Raw genomic sequence first — 17,180 nt, 5'->3', positions numbered from 1 at the left:
TGTTACATGCACATTAAGAGTTGGTTAAAAAAGCTTCTTTAAAGGGGAACAAGGATGATGTAATGGTAAAATCCTATTCATAAAAAAAACTGTCCTGAAGTTATTGGAGTTTTTAAAATTCTCCTACATTATTATTTCAGTAAAAAGACTAGTTTCTATGGATATTCATGCAGGAATGTGGAAATCATTGAGGATACATCAGGAGGGAATGTAATGATGATGAATTTGTATTTCTGTAGCACCAAATGCATCCTAGGGAGCTTTGGAGATTTAGCTCCATGAATTGTACAATAAACTGTGCAGTTGTACAGTGCACAGGGATGAATCGCAGGAGTGTGGCCACCTCTGGTGAAAAGTGGCCACTGTTTAACAGTGCCTGGCAAGACTCCCCAATAACTGAGTACAAGAAGTGAAGCATGCTATATTCCAGCAGTTCTCAACCAGGGGTCCAGGGTCCACTGGGGGGCCACGAGCAGGTTTCAGGAGGTCCCCAAGGAGGGCCAGTGTTAGACTCCCTGGGGCCCAGAGCAGAAAGCTGAAGCCCCACCACGCGGCACTGAAGCCCAAGACCCCAAGCCTTGCCACCCGGGCTGAAGCTGATCAACTTAGATTTGCAGGTCCCCAGTGGCATGGGGCCCTGGAAAGTTGCCCTGCTTGCTTAACACAAGGGCCCTCTTAACGCCGACCCTGGCTTTTATATGCAGAAAAACAATTGTTGTGGAACAAGTGAGGCCTGGAGTTTTTATAGCATGTGGGGCGGCTCAGAAAGAAAAAGGTTAATAACCTCTGCTGATTTAAACTGAAATGAGCATGTCCACACAGGGGTGTGAACCAGTTTATCCACATCAGCTTAAAATCACACCTGTAGCTAAACCAGGACAACTCTGCATGCCGACAAGATCTAAGAACCAGGGGTCTTACAAACTAACCTCACAACTTGGGAGTTGGATGCTTGCAAGTCCCATAATTTTTGTAGCTGTTTTTTTTCATGTGGTTCTGGTTGGTCCTTTGTGTAACCTGGGGTTGACAGACCCAGATCTGTTCTGAGTACTAGCTTATGCCCAGACTGGATGTGATTGTGTAATATTGCTGTTTCCAAGAGTGAAATTTGAAACAGATGTTTTGTGCTTTGTGGTTTCCCAATGGAGACTCATTTGAGAGCTGTACAGAGCTTAGCAGGCTGCCTTTGACAGAAAGTTAGTTCCACTGTTTAATAAAACTAGAGATTACGTTGTCTCTTACCAATAGGTTCTTCCCATCCCCTTCTCAGTCATCAACCCCTACAACCTCAATTTAAAAGCAGCCCCCAAATAGTCATCAATCACTTTTTGTTCAAGCTTTTCTGGTTGTTTGTTTGTTTGAAAAATATTGTTTTACCTTTACTTCATAAAAGTTCATGATCACAAAATTGAACTGGCTTATTCCAGGGCTTCCTGGTACAGTACAGACCTACAGATCATTTTTAATACCCAGTCATATTTCAGCGACATCCAGCCCTTTCCTTATAATTGCACTGTGATAGAAAAAGTCAACAAATACAAATAATAAATACCAACAGTCACAATTAAACAGGAAAACTACGAGAGGAAGGATGGCTTTGTGATTAAGACACTTAGTATGAGACCTGGGATCAATTCCCAGCTCTGTCACAGACTCCCTATATGAATTTGGGCAAGTCACTTAATCTTTCTGTGCCTCAGTTCCCAATCTGTAAAATGGGGATAATAATTCTGATTGCCTGTTTGATCGAGTTAGACTGTAATCTCTTCCTGTATCTATAGAGTGCATTGCACAATGGACCCTGATTTTTGCTTGGAGTCTCTGGGGACTAGTGTAATACAAATCATCATTAAAAATAGTGTCCCTAATGCAGGTTGCTCAGCTCCTGATGTGAGAACTCATACGTTATTATCATTTCAATTTTTGCATCCTTTTTCCTTTCTCCTTTTCCATCACGGAGGCTTTGCCACCTTTCTGGGGGGTGTTACTCATATTGGGACTTTGTTGTCTTGTCTACCCCAATATTCCTCTCAATCCGGTCCCCATGATACATTCTCCATCCCTCTTAGCTCCCTTGAGATACTGATGCGCTGACCCTTCTGCTCCGCTGACAGAGAAGCGTTGCTTTCCCTTTGCAAATAGCATGTGGGGTAGAATTTCCCAAGTCAGCCTGACCTCTGCTCTGTCGTAGTAGGACCATGAATACTGAAAGTGCTGCAGAGGGAGCATGTTCGGCCTGTTAGCACCCATCCCGTTGAGCAACTAAGAAGCAGAGCTGACAGGGTTCTGGAGGAAGTCAGGAGAAGGGCAGCTACTGTGTAGAATGTCATGGATGGGTATGTGGATTGGAGGAGGGAAAAGATAGTTTCAAGTTAGTCTTTCCTTTTGCACTGGGCCTAGACTGAAAATAACCACCGTCAGCATGCGCCTCGTAAGACAGGAGGTAAAAAAATTTTGCCCTGCCCCCTGTAGGCTGGACAGTGAATTGGTGCCAAATTCAGCCAACAGGCAAAACTTCAAGTACAGGTGAAAATTAACTAGACACGGTGAATGATCAGAGCACAGCCAGATGGGCTGTAACAAGACACACAGCTAAGTCAAAGCACATATTGAACAAACAATCTCTGTTTCCCGTTCTCTGACACATCTGATGGATCCTGCCCCTCGATTACAGCTGCTCTAGGCACTGGACCATCTGACCCTCAGGGTAAGATACCACTGGCAAGGAGTGGCTGGATCTGAGGAAATCTAGAAGATCCTCATGGTTGTATTCTGAGGACCCCTGGGTTGTGCTGAGATATGAACCACAGATGCATACAATCTTTCCCACATCTCTCTTGACCCTACTCTGGTACAGTATCTGCTGGTAAAGACTGGGACCACAAATTCTGCATATGAGAAACTCGAAGGTTTGAGTTATTAGGCTGAAGTTCTACTGCGGTGAAATGTTCTGTGCAGAATGGTTTCATGATGTGCAATAGGTTAGTAAATTGGACCCAAACTTTTTAAGACGTGGAAAATGTGGGGCCTGATCAACAAGACTTCACAAGTACAATAAAATCCCTAGCAGTGGAGGAAGTTAACTGTGCCTGCCCATGTTTAATGCTGAGTCATCAGACAGTGATTTTGTGCTGAGCTAAGTAGAGACTTGCATCAGCTGGTTGGTGCCTTGGGTGGAAGGGGAAAATGGATAACACCTAATTCTTGATCTCCATGGACCTACAGCCAAAAATGATATCGGAAAACAATAGTCCCCTACCTTTAGGTCAGCAAAACTCACTTCCAACTCTTCTCTCCCGTAACCTGGACCTGATTCTGCCTACAGGGTATAATTCCGAGCAGAGTCTGTCTCCTTTTCTTTTCAGATTGGAACTCCATTGAAAGATGTGGCTCTTCAACGCTCTCTGGTTTCCCTAAACTAAAACCAGAAGTACCTCTGACCAGCTTTCACTTTTCCCTGTGGTTGAGGTGACAATTGGAAACTTTTAAATAAAAATATGGCCCCAAAACACCTCACTGTATTTTCTGGCATGAAACAATTTCAAGTTTTTTGGCTTTTTCTTTTAAAATCTGAGTCCACTTATTCACAGGTTTGTATTAGACAAGATTTTTTTAAAGTGCTGTATATCTTAACAAAACACATCACTTTTTTCAGATCAGAGAAGTCAGTCACGGTCATTGCTGTTGTTTCAAATCTGCCTTAAAACTAGCTCTAGATCTAGCTGAATTTGGGTACTAATATTTCAAGAAGGCAGATATTTAGCAGCTCATCATGGGTGAGTGAATCCTTAAAATATGGCTTTTTGCAAAGTGTTTAGTCTTCTAGCAATTATGAGAGTTTTCCTATTTCCTTTATTGGGTCTAGAGCGAAGTGTCAGCTCTATAAAAGCTTCCAGACACTTCTATAAAATTTCTACAACCAGCTATTTTGCAGGCCAAGCTCACATAGGAACCTGAACATTCTATACCCAGAGAGTACATTTACCAGATAATGGATCAGCGGGCACATTTTTCTTGTAGTCAGTTCTGTGGTCTGTGTGTAGTGTTAATTTTCTATCCACTGAATATCAAGTTATCTTGTTCTTATATTACATACCCACAATCAGAAGGATAGTTGAATAAATAGTTGCCATCAACTTCTTGGATGTATGAAAACCAACATTCCCAGTGTTTTTAATGGAGATGGGGGGAGATGAGTCTCGCTTTTAGAAATCTGTTTGGTGGCTTTTAGTTTTCTCTCTTCCTTTCGGGAAACCACTAAAGCAAGTGTTTTCTTGTCATCCACCTATAAGTTTTGCAGTTGCAAATTGAATGATTTTACCCTGGATGCTGTCGTGTATGCATATATTATTGGTTGTGGGGTTATAGCCACTTATCGCTAAATGATTTGTGCTACTATTAGCAGCGTATTGGCGTCAGTCAGCAACTCCAGTGAACGTGGGAAATCTGCCTTTGAGATCTTTTGTGTTCCCATTTTATCTCCCATGCAGGATGGTAAATACCTAAGGGATACTCATATTCCATCCCCTCTTCTCCTTGCTCTGTGCATAGTAAAATCCTTTTCTAGTATTGTTATTTTTAGTTATATTTGCACAGAACAACTTCATTTCTCAATATCAGGGTTACATTTTGCACAGGGCAGTGCACTGAAATGGGGTTTTCATTCATGACGATAAACAGAGCTGCTCTTTTGTGGAATTCACTACAAATGGCATGCCACTGTACGTTATGATTATTTTATTTTAACAAGGGGAATTTGTTTCCATCTAACTCACATTCCAGAGCTCCCTCAGTTTGATCCCAGGGAGAACAAATGAGTGTCCTTAGCTCTATTCCACTTTTAGTTTACCACAATGGGTACCAAAAGACAACCTCAATATAATCCATCAGCGTTAGGGAGTTATCTAAGGAGAAGTCTCTGCTTGAGATGGCTTGCCATTCTTACTGTCCCAAAAGATCTGTCCCATACCCTCAGCTGTGTAAATCAATATGGCTCCACTGAAAGTAATGGAGTGTTTCTGATTTCCACTAGCTGAGGATCTAGCCCATATTGCTGCTCCTGTTAGACTTGAGGTGGTGTTTTATGAGGCTTACACAGTTGCTTCTTCAGTAAACACTGGATATATGCTAGGTTTCAGAGTAGCAGCTGTGTTAGTCTGTATCCCCAAAAAGAAAAGGAGTACGTGTGGCACCTTAGAGACTAACAAATTTATTAGAGCATAAGCTTTTGTGAGCTACAGCTCACTTCATCGGATGCATTAAGTGAGCTGTAGCTCACGAAGGCTCATGCTCTAATAAATTTGTTAGTCTCTAAGGTGCCACACGTACTCCTTTTCTTTTTGTGGATATATGCTGTAAGCATCAGTATCCAGATCTGCCAGCTCCGCCTCCTCAATACTTCATCCTTTCAAATATATTTTAAGTAAGCAAAAATATTTGAAGCTTTGAAATGTGTGTTTCTCCTACTCCCCTACACATGCAGCACAGCATTAGATGGATATGTGATTTCTTCTGTTGGGAGGTCTCTATTCTGCACATGTAGAAAGCTAGATGCTCTGATCTGGTCATTTCCATTTCTAGCTTCTCTCATCTTATGGATTTTGACACAGCTGTAGAGCAGAACAGCCATGCTAGAATACTGCACAACTCTCTAGAAACTGGTCGTTGTTGGTGTAATTTTATCATTGTATCTTGAAATTAATATTGAAAACAGAGGGACCTGTTCAGCCCAGGTGTCACCTCCATTGACTTCAGTGAGTTACATTAGGGAGAAATTTGGCCTATTTTGTGAATATTTTTTGTTTTTGTTTGTTTTTAATTAAACCCTTGGCATATTTGTATAATCTGCCCTGTGTTCTCTGGGGATTGCTACTTCTTCTTGACATTGTTATGACCTTGGGTTTTCCCAGCAAATCGTGTTCTGAAATGGAGTCTTCAAAATTACCTTTATTTAGAAGAGCTGGCCAATGCAGTAACACACCATCACACAGAGCGTATCTATTGTCCACATCATGAAGACACATTACAGTCAAAACCTGTACCGCTAGTCAGACTGTGGTGTCTTTCGTAATAATAGACACTTTGTAAACCCTTTCCTCCCCTACACACATGCATATGTTTCAGTATGAGAATTAAAAGCAAATGACAGAAATGACAGTACAATTGTTTGTGTCATTGATGCCAGTGCTAGGATGGAACAAGACTGGGAACTCTCTTAAAACTCAGCAGTGTTATTTTTTAAGGTTCGCCACTAGCCCACTCTTGTGACCTTTGGCTGATGGTTGGACTGTTTGGGGTTATTTGTTTATCTACCCTGCAGACGGTTAATTTTTTCCTTCTGGCATAGTTTGTTTCTAAGGAATGTGTGTCCTTATGTCCTCCTCCGTAAAGGCCCTGTCCCCATTCTTTGCAAATCAGCATGAAGGAAATTTAAAATGGTTTCTTTCCCTCCCGTGGATCTGTTAGAGGCCCATGGATTTGCTCAACTGGGCAAACCAAGTTTTCTGTGTGACTTGGCAGGAAAACCTGTATCCATTTAATTGAACCAGAAAAAAGAGTGTGCTAGAGCAAGATAATAAAGGGCTTTTGAATATCTCAGCTGGATATTTTTCTTCCTGAGTGAGAAGGCCAAATGTTATCTTGACATTTAATCTTTAATATTAAAAAATTGTGCTTTGTTTGCCAGCGTGTTCCAAAATAATCTGTTTACTCTCTCTTGCCTTATTTCTTTTAACTTGCTGAATTAGATGACCTACTTACTTCCTCCTGTTACCAGTTAAAAAGAGCCACAGTGCACAATTTGTTTTGTAAAATGGACTTTCCGACCAGTGCAAAGCCATTGGTTGCCATTTTACTTTTGCTGGTTAATTGATCTGGTTGAGTATTTAACTCCAGTGAAAGATTGCTCAATTCTGAGCCAGTGGCATAATGGGAAATCCTGAATGATCGTGTCTCAATGGACTTAAGACTCCCACAGTGTGGGATGCTGAAGGCTATGTTGGCTGTACCAAATTTGCGTATACATTTTTAACATGGAGCGGATCCAAAGCCCATTTTGTTCATTGGAAAGATTCTTAGAGTAGGACTATCATTTTTTCTTGGGTGTCTCTTGACAGAGAAATAGGACTTGCTCACTCTTACATTTCATCGGCAATAAAAACCTGCAATTGATCAGCTCAGTTCTTACCTGAAAATTACAGGGAGAGGGTGACCAGAAGCTGCCACACTTCACTCACCCCCTGTTTAACTCCTAACTTCCTCTCCTACCTGAAGGGGGGTTCCAAAGAGGATGGAGCTCGGCTGTTCTCAGTGGTGGCAGATGACAGAACGAGGACTAATGGTCTCAAATTGCAGTGGGGGAGGTCTAGGTTGGATATTAGGAAACACTATTTCACTGGGAGGGTAGTGAAGCACTGGGATGGATTACCTAGGGAGGTGGTGGAATGTCCATCCTTAGAGGTTTTTAAGGCCTGTCTTGACAAAACCCTGGCTGGGATGATTTAGTTGGTGTTGGTCCTGCTTTGAGCAGGGGGTTGGACTAGATGACCTCCTGACGTCTCTTCCAACCCTAATCTTCTATGATTCTATGATAGTCTGCAGGAGACTCAGTAAAAAGAGAGAGGCCAAAACCCTAAAGCTGTGTAGCCTTGAACTTCGGGGAAATACAAAATTTTGTAGCCTGGACCTGTTTCTAATAGCTACTTTATACTACTAATTCAGAGATAATGAAAGGTTGGGTATGACTGTGCAGTGTTTAATTTCACTTTTAGGTCTGTCTGTCTCTCTATAACTAGGTGGAACAGCCTGTGCAATTAAATTTGAGAAGGACAGGTCTCTTCAGGTCATGGCGTGGATTCCATCTGCTATATTTAGGGTTTTTTAAAAAGGTGTTTAAATACCCGCCTCTTCAGAATTGATAACTCAAACCTCACTAGCTGTTACAAATAGAATTATAACTAAGGTTTATTTAATTGAGGCCTTGCCAGACTACATATCTTTTTGATTTATTTGTCCTTTCACTGTGCTTATTTATTTGCAAGCCATCTTGTTCAGTCTAGTCTAATTAAGTGAGGGAAACTGAAACCAACTGTGAGCAGTTTAAAATACATGTGTGTATATATACACTAACTTTATCTGGCTTTCAAGGGGATGCTATGAGAATAGGTGGGCTTTATGGTGCATACAGGCATGTTTCTATGCAATTCTGTAAGGACCTTGGAAGTAACATAGCTTGCTGCAAGATAAACCTATTTCCATTTGAGTCTTCCTAGCCTGCTAACATTTCTCTTTGCATTCAAGTCTTTTACTCATAAATTTTACATTCCAGAGTGATTGTGAGAAATGCCAAAATCTGATCATCTAACATGCTTAAAGATCCAAATTTATCCGTTAGCATCTTTTTCCGACTTCAAAAAATTAAATTTCTTTTACTTCCCCTTAAGGAGGTGAGTGCCATAGATCCTATGGAATTCTTTTTTGGTTTTGATCTTCACTTACTTATTTTGTGCAGTTTTGGAGACAGAGGGAGGTCCTTGCTCTCCAAATCTAAGGAACAAAAAAAAATCTCCCTCATAACAATTAAAAAGAAAAGTTACTCCAAAATGTTCCATTCCATATCATTTTTTTTAACAAACCAAACCTTTTAGTCATTGAAATCTTTATGTAGCTTACAGATAAAAGGGCGGGGGAGGGGGAGGTTTGGTAAAGTTTTGAATGGATCCAAAAATGATTTTACTAGATGTGATTTGCTTTATTTGCTGTCAACATTTTAATATCAATATTAACACAATGTGTAGTCTAAAACTAGTTCCTTTGTAGTTTGCATGGGATGTGAATGCTGTCTCGACGTGCCCAGATCTAGAAAACTTGTTACTACTGCATGAGCATCAAATCAGATGTTGAAAAATATCTATATAGTATGTGATAATTTGGTGAAAATGAGCACCTACAGTCTCTGGTTGCAGTAGTGTGTTGAATGATTGTTTTTATATATATATATATATATCTCTATCTATATATATTTGGAGCTCCAAGCTTCTTAGTAGTATGGGCTGACTATTATTCAGTACTTGCTCTCCTATCGCATGGCCTTGGTTAAGTGTTAGAAGTTGGGCCTAGGCTGTTTATTCTAGTGTTTGGCTTTATAATAACTCTGCATGCTAGGCTTCTGGCCTCATACCCAGCTTTATTCTCTGCACACCAGTCTTGAATAGCTACAGTGCTCAACCGAATTTTGGCGCACCCGCTTCCCCGGCAGGCTCCAATCCAGCCCGGCCAGGAGGATTTCCAGGGGCTAACAGCCCAGGTCCAGTCGCAGACCTCTACGGTACAGCCAGTCAGGACTCCGGTGTTGGTAATTACATAAGTGCTGCCAGCCCTCAGCCAGGCTCTGGCTTTGGCCATGGAATCGCTGTAAGTAACCGTTTCTTTCCCTTCTCCACTTGGGTAATTTGAATTTAGTTCAGGAATTTTTTGTAGAGATTTTTTTTTTAATTAAAAATGAACTGTGCTGTGCACTGCTCATGTAGCCTTTTGCCATTTGGTGATACTGTTCTATCTAACTTGCTCAATTTACTCATAGACTTGTTTCAAAACGGCACACTCCACGGCCCTGGCACTTGAATTATAAGCGGAATTGAAAAGGCTTGTGTGACCCCCTACTCCTCTATTAGAGATTTGACATACTTTAAACTGTAATATTTTAAAAAATGCTTAAAATTTCTGTTCATTTTCAATTTAAGTCTCTCTCTTTCTGTAGAACAAATATTTTAGGCTGAGGCACCGAACGGCATATAATGCCCCAATTCTTTATCTCTATTGAAGAGAAAGTGGGCCTTTGCTTTAGCATCTCCAGTTCTGCAAACATGCATGTCCTTAATTTAAAACAGGTGAATAGTCCTACTCATGTCCATAGGACTATTTACATGCTTAACGTTAAGTACGTTCACAAGTGTTTGCAGAATTGAGGCCTCTGTATGGAATCAAAGAAGGAAAGTTAGCCTGAGATGATGTGTGCTCAACATGTTGATAACTAGTTTATTGCTAACATTTCTTGAAATTGGAAGGTCACAAGTAAGTCTCTACTGTTTTTTTTCTCAAGTCAATGGGAAATATTTTCATGGTTCTACCATCTAACTAATGTAGGCAATGGAAATTTACTTAACAAACTTGCATGCTCTTTTTCAGATTGTATTGTTTTACCTCTGTGCGTTAGCATGAATGTGTTTGAATCTGTTTAGTGGCTGTCAGTCTTTGAAATGGGAAATCAGCTCCCCCCTCCCCCCCCAAAAAATTGTAAGCAAACAATGAGATTTTTTCATTGTTTGTTTTCCATCTTAGCTGTAGAGAGCCGTTTCAAAAGATTACTCAGAACCAAAGGTGAGAGTAATGTTAATATTTTAGCCAAATTGGTTGGGAGGGAAAATGTGGTGCAGACAAAGCTCCTGAAATTAACGAACGTGGTTTTCATCGTATTTTTGAAATACCTTTTTGCAGCCTTCTAGTTGTGCCCTAATGTTCTGAATTCTTGTTCAATTCCATTCCCATCATAAGGTCACTTACGTATCTTGACAATCTCTTAGGATCAGTTGTGCTATGAAATGTGGATTATTATTATTCTGCCAAGAGCTACGTCAATTTAAACTGCCATCTATCACCACTTACTACACCCCTCGTTTCCACTTTTCGCCTAAAGAAAAAGACCTGTTTGTTCTTGAAAACTTACACACTTTGACCTCTGAATGTCCTGATTGTCAAATAATAATAATAATGCATTTGGCATCCTGTTTTGTCTGTACTGTCATTTTTTAAGAAAGTATTTTCTCTCTGACGTGCAGATTGGCAGCCTCTTAATTCCTCCTCTCCCCCCATAACCTTATCGAGAAAATGGGGGTCTTTTTTATTCTTTATTTTTTTAACATTGTCCATTTACTAATCCTAATGTTTAAAAAACCCAAATTTTAGAGGGGGGGGGGTGAAGATTAGTGTCTTGGAAAGGTAAGATTAGAATTCAACACATCAAGTCAGTGGTGACCAGAGAACAGCTTTCTTAAATACATATTCATGCTGGCAACACAGTCTTTCAAGTCCTTTGATAATTACTTGCCAAAAAAATAATAATCTGTTCCCATGTATAGAACACTGATGACCTTAATAATTGTACAATTTTAGGGACCTTTGATTGCAACGGCTTTTACAAATGGATACCATTGAAACGTTACACATGGTTGGTTGCCATCTCACTTTGAGGTATTACAATATATACCATTTGTATTTTATGCTAAGCTAGTATTTCCCATATATATTTTAAATTAAGAAAACACCTTTTGATCTTCACTTTCTTTTTCCCTTGGCCTCTAATCATTCCTTTTTGCAATTGTTTATTTTAAAATCAATCTTGTGGGTTGGAAACTGGAAGAGAATCAGGAGCTAGAACCCAACAAAGTTAGTGTTTTGACATTTATTAAGCTTAGAGAAGTCGCTTGCATTCTTTGAAAGCCAAAGGAATAAATGATGATTCCAGAAGTCTTGGGGGAAACAAATGAAAAAGTGTCAGTGGGCAGCATTGCTGTGAGGATGAGGGATTTGCTATGAATGCAGTTTTCTAAAAATAAGTGAGCACCATTGCTTTATTGCAAAGAAAACCATAATTCATAATTAAGTACTGTACCAAATATTACAGCTATGAGATAACATTGTTACTAGTAACCATAGAACAATTATCTAGATTAAAAAATTAAACCTAAGTAAATTAAATTAAAGGCATTACTTTAGTATTTGGATCACTGCCAGTTTCCTACCCTTTTAACTGAGCTTGAGTTAATTACATGTTTTTAAAAAATTGTTTGGCCTTTTGGCATATTCATTTTTGCAAATGAATATTCTTATACCTCTAATAGTGTAAATTAAAAAGTCAGTCAATACAAAAGTTATACCTATTAAACCATGTGTTTACCTTTGTAGTTTACATTTTTCTATATGGATACAAAATAAATTTAAATGTCAAATTTTATTTCTATTGATTCTTAGCTAGGAATAAATCTGATCAGTCACATTTTAAATTTCAAATAAATCTATGGAATTAAAATCATAATTACAGAGGGGAGGGGTATTGTTCCAGTACATGTGGAGGGTACTTAATGTGTATATGTACCAATATATGCAAAAAAAACCCAAAAAAAACACACCCTACCTTGAAAAAGAGAACCAACCTCCCACCCCCTACCCCTTATCCATCAAGCCATGATCACCCCACAAAATGCCCATTGATGCTGGGCTGCATGATTTTTGTATCTAATAGAGATGGTACATTCATCAGTTTATAAATATTACTATGTTATGATCTCCTTTAATGTATGACAAGAAATGGTCATGTGTATCTCCTGCATTTTAGCATAAATGTGTATTTTAAATTTTTAAGAATGTTTCCTAAACTAAACTAATTTGGTCCACAAAATATACATTTTACTCTCCCCATAAAAATTATAAGCACTCATTTTTAATCCTAGTTATTTTGGGTGACATTATAGTGTTTGTATACACACACAGTAATTGGTTTATAATGCTTCATTATTATTGTGTCCAAGTATCCTTCATAAAAACAAGCTGTGCACTTCAAAGCATGTTGGGGATTTTAACAAAACAGTAATTTGAACTAATAATGCCGCAAAACAGGAAATGTTAACAAAATTAATATATTGCAATCATCTTAAACCTACCACAGCACATCAAGCTGTAACCATTATTTACTGGCCAGTGTTACAAGTGCAATCATTAATGACTTACAAACAGAAATAGCTGTTAACACTGCTCATTACTAATTAAAATTGATTGGGTGGGGGGCGTTGTCCCTATGATTAATTTCTCAAGGACTACTGAGTTTGAAATTTGTAATTGTGACAGTGCCTCCCAAAATATACTTCCACTTATCTCACTATGGTTTCCTCTTCCATCTGTGGGCGGGCTCCACTGCTCCAGCTTACAAGGATCTGCTAATATGGTGGTTCTCCACATGCAGAGGACTTTCTCTAAAGCAAAAATCTCATCTTGATACTGAGATGGGATGTGATAGTTTTCAAACAGGGTCTTCAAAAATTACATTACTTCAAATGAATTGTAGTGAATTTCATGTCAAGGTCCAGCCGTTCTGCATACTCTTAAGTGTGCAAGCTTTCAGGTCTGCCAGCATGTCCTTCATCTTCCTCCTGCTGGAATACAACTCAGGCCCCCCTGCTCTGTAGCCACAGGTGTGATTTGCAGCTTTTGCAGACGTACCTCGAGCTAGCTCACTAAAGCGAGGACACTGCGGCACAAACCTGCCTAGTTACATACTCGCTTGTGCAGCCCATGCTGAAATCCACCTGCTTATTTTTAGCAAGCTCGCTAGAGCAGCGGTTCTCAGCCATTTGCCTGCTTTTACAACAGGCTACATAAAAAGCACTAACAAAGTCAGTACAAACTAAAATTTCATACAGACAATGACTTGTTTATACTGCTCTATAGACTAGACACTGAAATGTAAGTACAATATTTATATTCCAATCAATTTATAATATATGGTAAAAATGAGAGTTGGCAATTTTTCAGTAAGTGTGCTGTGTGATACTTTATGTCTGATTTTGTAAGCAAGTCGTTTTTAAGTGAGGTGAAACTTGGGGGGATGCCAGACAAATCAGACTCCCAAAAGGGGTCCAGTCGTCTGGAAAGGTTGAGAGGCACTGCCCTAGAGTACATCGAGACAAGATGCAAATCACACCCCTTCCTGCACTGTAGATATCGCACCCTCAATTGCAGGGGTGGGTTTTTTATATTTGTCATAATTAAAATCATTTCTGTAGTGAAGTTTAAATAATAATTACCCCCCTCTGTCCCAATCCTGCAAAAATTGACATAGAAGAATAGTCCTGTTGCAGTCAGTTGGATTACTGACATACGTAAGTGTCTGCAGGATCAGTGAGTTAGGTGTTACACATCCACTTATAAAAGTAATCACTACTGTTGAAATGTACCCATTTAAAAGTTACCACCATCTAGCAAGTACTTTAACAATTTTAGAATATGCATGTTATAAAGCTATGTAAACTCAGTAGTGTGACTGGTGCATAAGGAGATTTTCCAGTACTTCTGATGAATCTAGTAGTATTTTATTGTTCCCAAATATTAGTGAACAAAAAACAAACAAACCAAAACCACCCTGTAAAAGTACAAAAGGAGCTCGTGAAACGAGCACTGAATTTGACACCGAGGTATTTACTTTACCTTTGTAAATGTATTTGAAAGAGAAGATCGATAGCAGAGCAGAATTTAAGCTATGCTTTTCATTCTAGAGTAACCCCATAAACTTCAATTATGTCACTCTGGATTTACACCAGGTGATTTAGAATAGATTATGGCCCAAAACACAGGTATTAAATTTTAAGTACGCTTCTCATTTTGATATTAAAAATTTTGCACAGTTCCCATGCATTGGCCCTTTGCCATGCCTTTTGCCAACATCACCTGCTATTTACATAAACTGAATAGGTCATGTTTAGACTATTTCTGTTCACCTTTTTGTATTTAAGTGATATTACATATTATTAATAGTGGGTCTGATACTGAAAGGTACTGAGCTCCCTGTGACTTCAACAAGAGCTACTGGTCCTCAGCATATCCCTGGGTCAGGTCTATTATATGTCAAGTTTATACTGTGTGGCACTAATTGCACAAAGTAGATCAAAACAACATACAATGACCTGCACAGGAATTCCACTGAGCTATTTACTCATAAGAGGTCCATAATAAACCCCGTGGGAACTCCTCTAGATTTGGGAACTTCTGTTACTCTCAAAAAATGTGGTTATGTTATGTGTTCTTTTTATCCTTTATAGAGTATATCTGGATGTCCAGGCAAGACAGGGCGAAGTTTCTGAATGGTCCCATGTTCAGGTGATATCATCAGACTTTGAGCACTACATCATCACCAATACCATAAATAAACTGGAGGTGGCACTCGATGGACTTAGGTTGTTTAAAATCTCTCTCATCATCTCATGAATCTGCTGTACTATAAAAACAGCTTTTAAAATATGTATATATAATCCATTTCTCTTTTGTTTTATTTTCTTGATGGGTTCCCCCCCTCTTAAATCTGTTTGAATCACATTTTTTCATAGCATTTGACATACGCTCATAGTCATGTAGTTCTAATTTGTGTATCTAGTAAAAGCCTAACCATCGTGTAACTGTTTATATTAAGGGGTTTTCTTTTCTTTTCCCTCCTTTTTACTTTTGTTTTATGTAGTTGTTGCTTAAAGGATGCTGAGATGGTAACATGAGTCTCAGTCTTTTGGTACCAATTCTGAAACTGTAAAAACTTTTCAGGTGGAATTTTAGCACACACTGAATTAGAAGTAGAGCAAGAGCAGCGGGTGGGCTGAAGTCAAGTTTCTCGTTTGCATTGCATGGGAGCTGAGTAGCAGGATCTCTAGCCGTTCTTTTGATTTGTGACATCTTTGTTAACCTAATTATATCTATTTTCGGCAATAAGGTAAGGACTGCAAAATTTTTTGTGTCCTTCTTTTTCTATAAGTGCTTTTTTTGGTTGAAAGAGGTGATATAAGGTTTTTTGAAATTGTGAATTCTGAAAAAAAAAAAAACAAACACTGTAAATACAATTCCATTAACTACATATAAACTACTAAGAAAGAGAAAGAGAAATACAAAATATTTTTGTGATGGAGTCAGTCTAAGGCAGTTTCTCTACTAAATGGAAGAAAAAAAGTTTTAAACGTTTAGATCAACTGCCGGAGCTGGCCCATAAGAGTTAGATTAACACTGTTTAGCTTGCTCTGTAGGTGTGTTAGACCTTATAACTGTACTAGCGTCATACCAGCATATTAACTAGTCATATGTGCACAGCTTAAAAGGTAACAGTTTAGTTATATTTTTTAATTTAAGAACGGCTTTTTCCCAAGACTGAAAAAGAAGCTACAATTTTAATATTTAAAGTATTTAAAGTTTGAAGCACACCTTTATTAGTCATTATTTTAAATTAGATCAACTTGCTGTCCAGTCATTTCAGCTGCTCTGTATGTCCTATAAAGCTCTGACAGAGAAGAGATTCCTCTTCAGTGTCTAACATGCCATAGGAAGAGCAGTGTTAAAGCTTGCATTATACCTTTTATCCATTATTTTCTATATTAACAAATTAGGAAAGCAACCTTTTTATTGTTTGTTTGTTTGGAATACCTCAGTGCTACAAGTATCACCCTAGAAGTGACAGAAGATTTTAATTTATTGTAGATGTAAACAGAATTAAAAAAGTATAAAACATCATTGCACTGTGACTGGTAGGGAGAAAAACTGACAGTTTCCTATTTGCACATGTTTAATATTTGGCTGTTATATATATGGTCCTCTGTTGGGGGAGGAAACTTATGAAGGATATTTTTTAATTTAATTTTTTTAATATTGGTAAATAGGCCTGCAACAGCAAAATAGAAGTACAACATGGTAGGTGGCATTAAGAACATACTGTAGTATGGATATATTTCTTCTTTTTTTAACGTAATATTGACAAGTTTTATTAATATTTTTTTAAATTGTTACGTTTATAAATTTGGTACTTTAGGTACAGCCAGTATAAGACACTGAATGCGACATTTGTTAAAAAGAGCTGCTGCACTCCTATTTTTGTAAATTTTACTAACAAGTAGACTAATGTAGACATTCAATAGACCAGGTAGAGCAAGGCATCTTTAAAAAAAAAAACAAGGCATCGTAATGCTATCTGAATGGAAAAAACCTTGTTTTTCTTATTTTTTAAAAATGAAATCATGCTTTTTTTGTGTAATAGGTTAGGTTTTTTGTTTTGTTTTTTTTTTCTTATTTCAGAACAACCAGGTTTAAGCAAAATGCTGGACGCTTTTTAAATATTGAGACTTGATCAAGTAATAAAATAACAGTTCTTTAAAAAATAAAAATAATAAAAAAAACAAACCAAATTCCCTGAGATCCAATGTATAAGTCAGGGAATTTTTTATTAATATTTTGTCAATGTTGATGACGTACTGTACTACCATTTGTTTTTCCTCTCCATTCCCTATCACCTCATAGAATATTCTTTGTTGATCATTGTTGTATGTTAATAGTGTATAAAATGGCTATCTTGTAAGAGTGCTGTCCTGATGCTAGTGTAGTGA

General features: G+C 38.3%; 2 protein-coding genes across 23 annotated transcripts in view; one reads left to right on the top strand and one right to left on the bottom strand.

The window, feature by feature from the left end:
* Positions 1 to 17,180, top strand: part of MSI2 (musashi RNA binding protein 2) — a 383,853-nt gene that overhangs the window by 364,314 nt on the left and 2,359 nt on the right. For 16 of the 21 annotated variants that reach the window (XM_048823532.2, XM_048823540.2, XM_048823542.2 and 13 more), the window contains 3 exons: positions 9,203 to 9,411; positions 11,170 to 11,247; positions 14,868 to 17,180. The exon at positions 14,868 to 17,180 is cut by the window's right edge and continues 2,359 nt beyond it. In XM_048823532.2, the coding sequence (XP_048679489.1) occupies positions 9,203 to 9,411; positions 11,170 to 11,211 (251 nt within the window). In that variant the 3' untranslated portion in view covers positions 11,212 to 11,247; positions 14,868 to 17,180. The remainder of the gene's footprint in view (positions 1 to 9,202; positions 9,412 to 11,169; positions 11,248 to 14,867) is intronic. The other 5 variants (XM_075120743.1, XM_048823547.2, XM_048823536.2 and 2 more) reach the window with 2 other exon arrangements.
* Positions 12,477 to 17,180, bottom strand: part of LOC125623739 (uncharacterized) — an 87,465-nt gene continuing 82,761 nt past the window's right edge. For both annotated transcript variants that reach the window (XM_048823554.2, XM_075120745.1), the window contains exon 7: positions 12,477 to 15,619. In XM_048823554.2, the coding sequence (XP_048679511.2) occupies positions 15,510 to 15,619 (110 nt within the window). In that variant the 3' untranslated portion in view covers positions 12,477 to 15,509. The remainder of the gene's footprint in view (positions 15,620 to 17,180) is intronic.

Source organism: Caretta caretta, chromosome 17, assembly GCF_965140235.1.
Source record: "Caretta caretta isolate rCarCar2 chromosome 17, rCarCar1.hap1, whole genome shotgun sequence".
Taxonomy (NCBI): Eukaryota; Metazoa; Chordata; order Testudines; family Cheloniidae; genus Caretta; species Caretta caretta.
The sequence above is the reverse complement of the archived record's forward strand: the minus strand, read 5'-3'. Positions and strand labels throughout refer to the sequence as shown.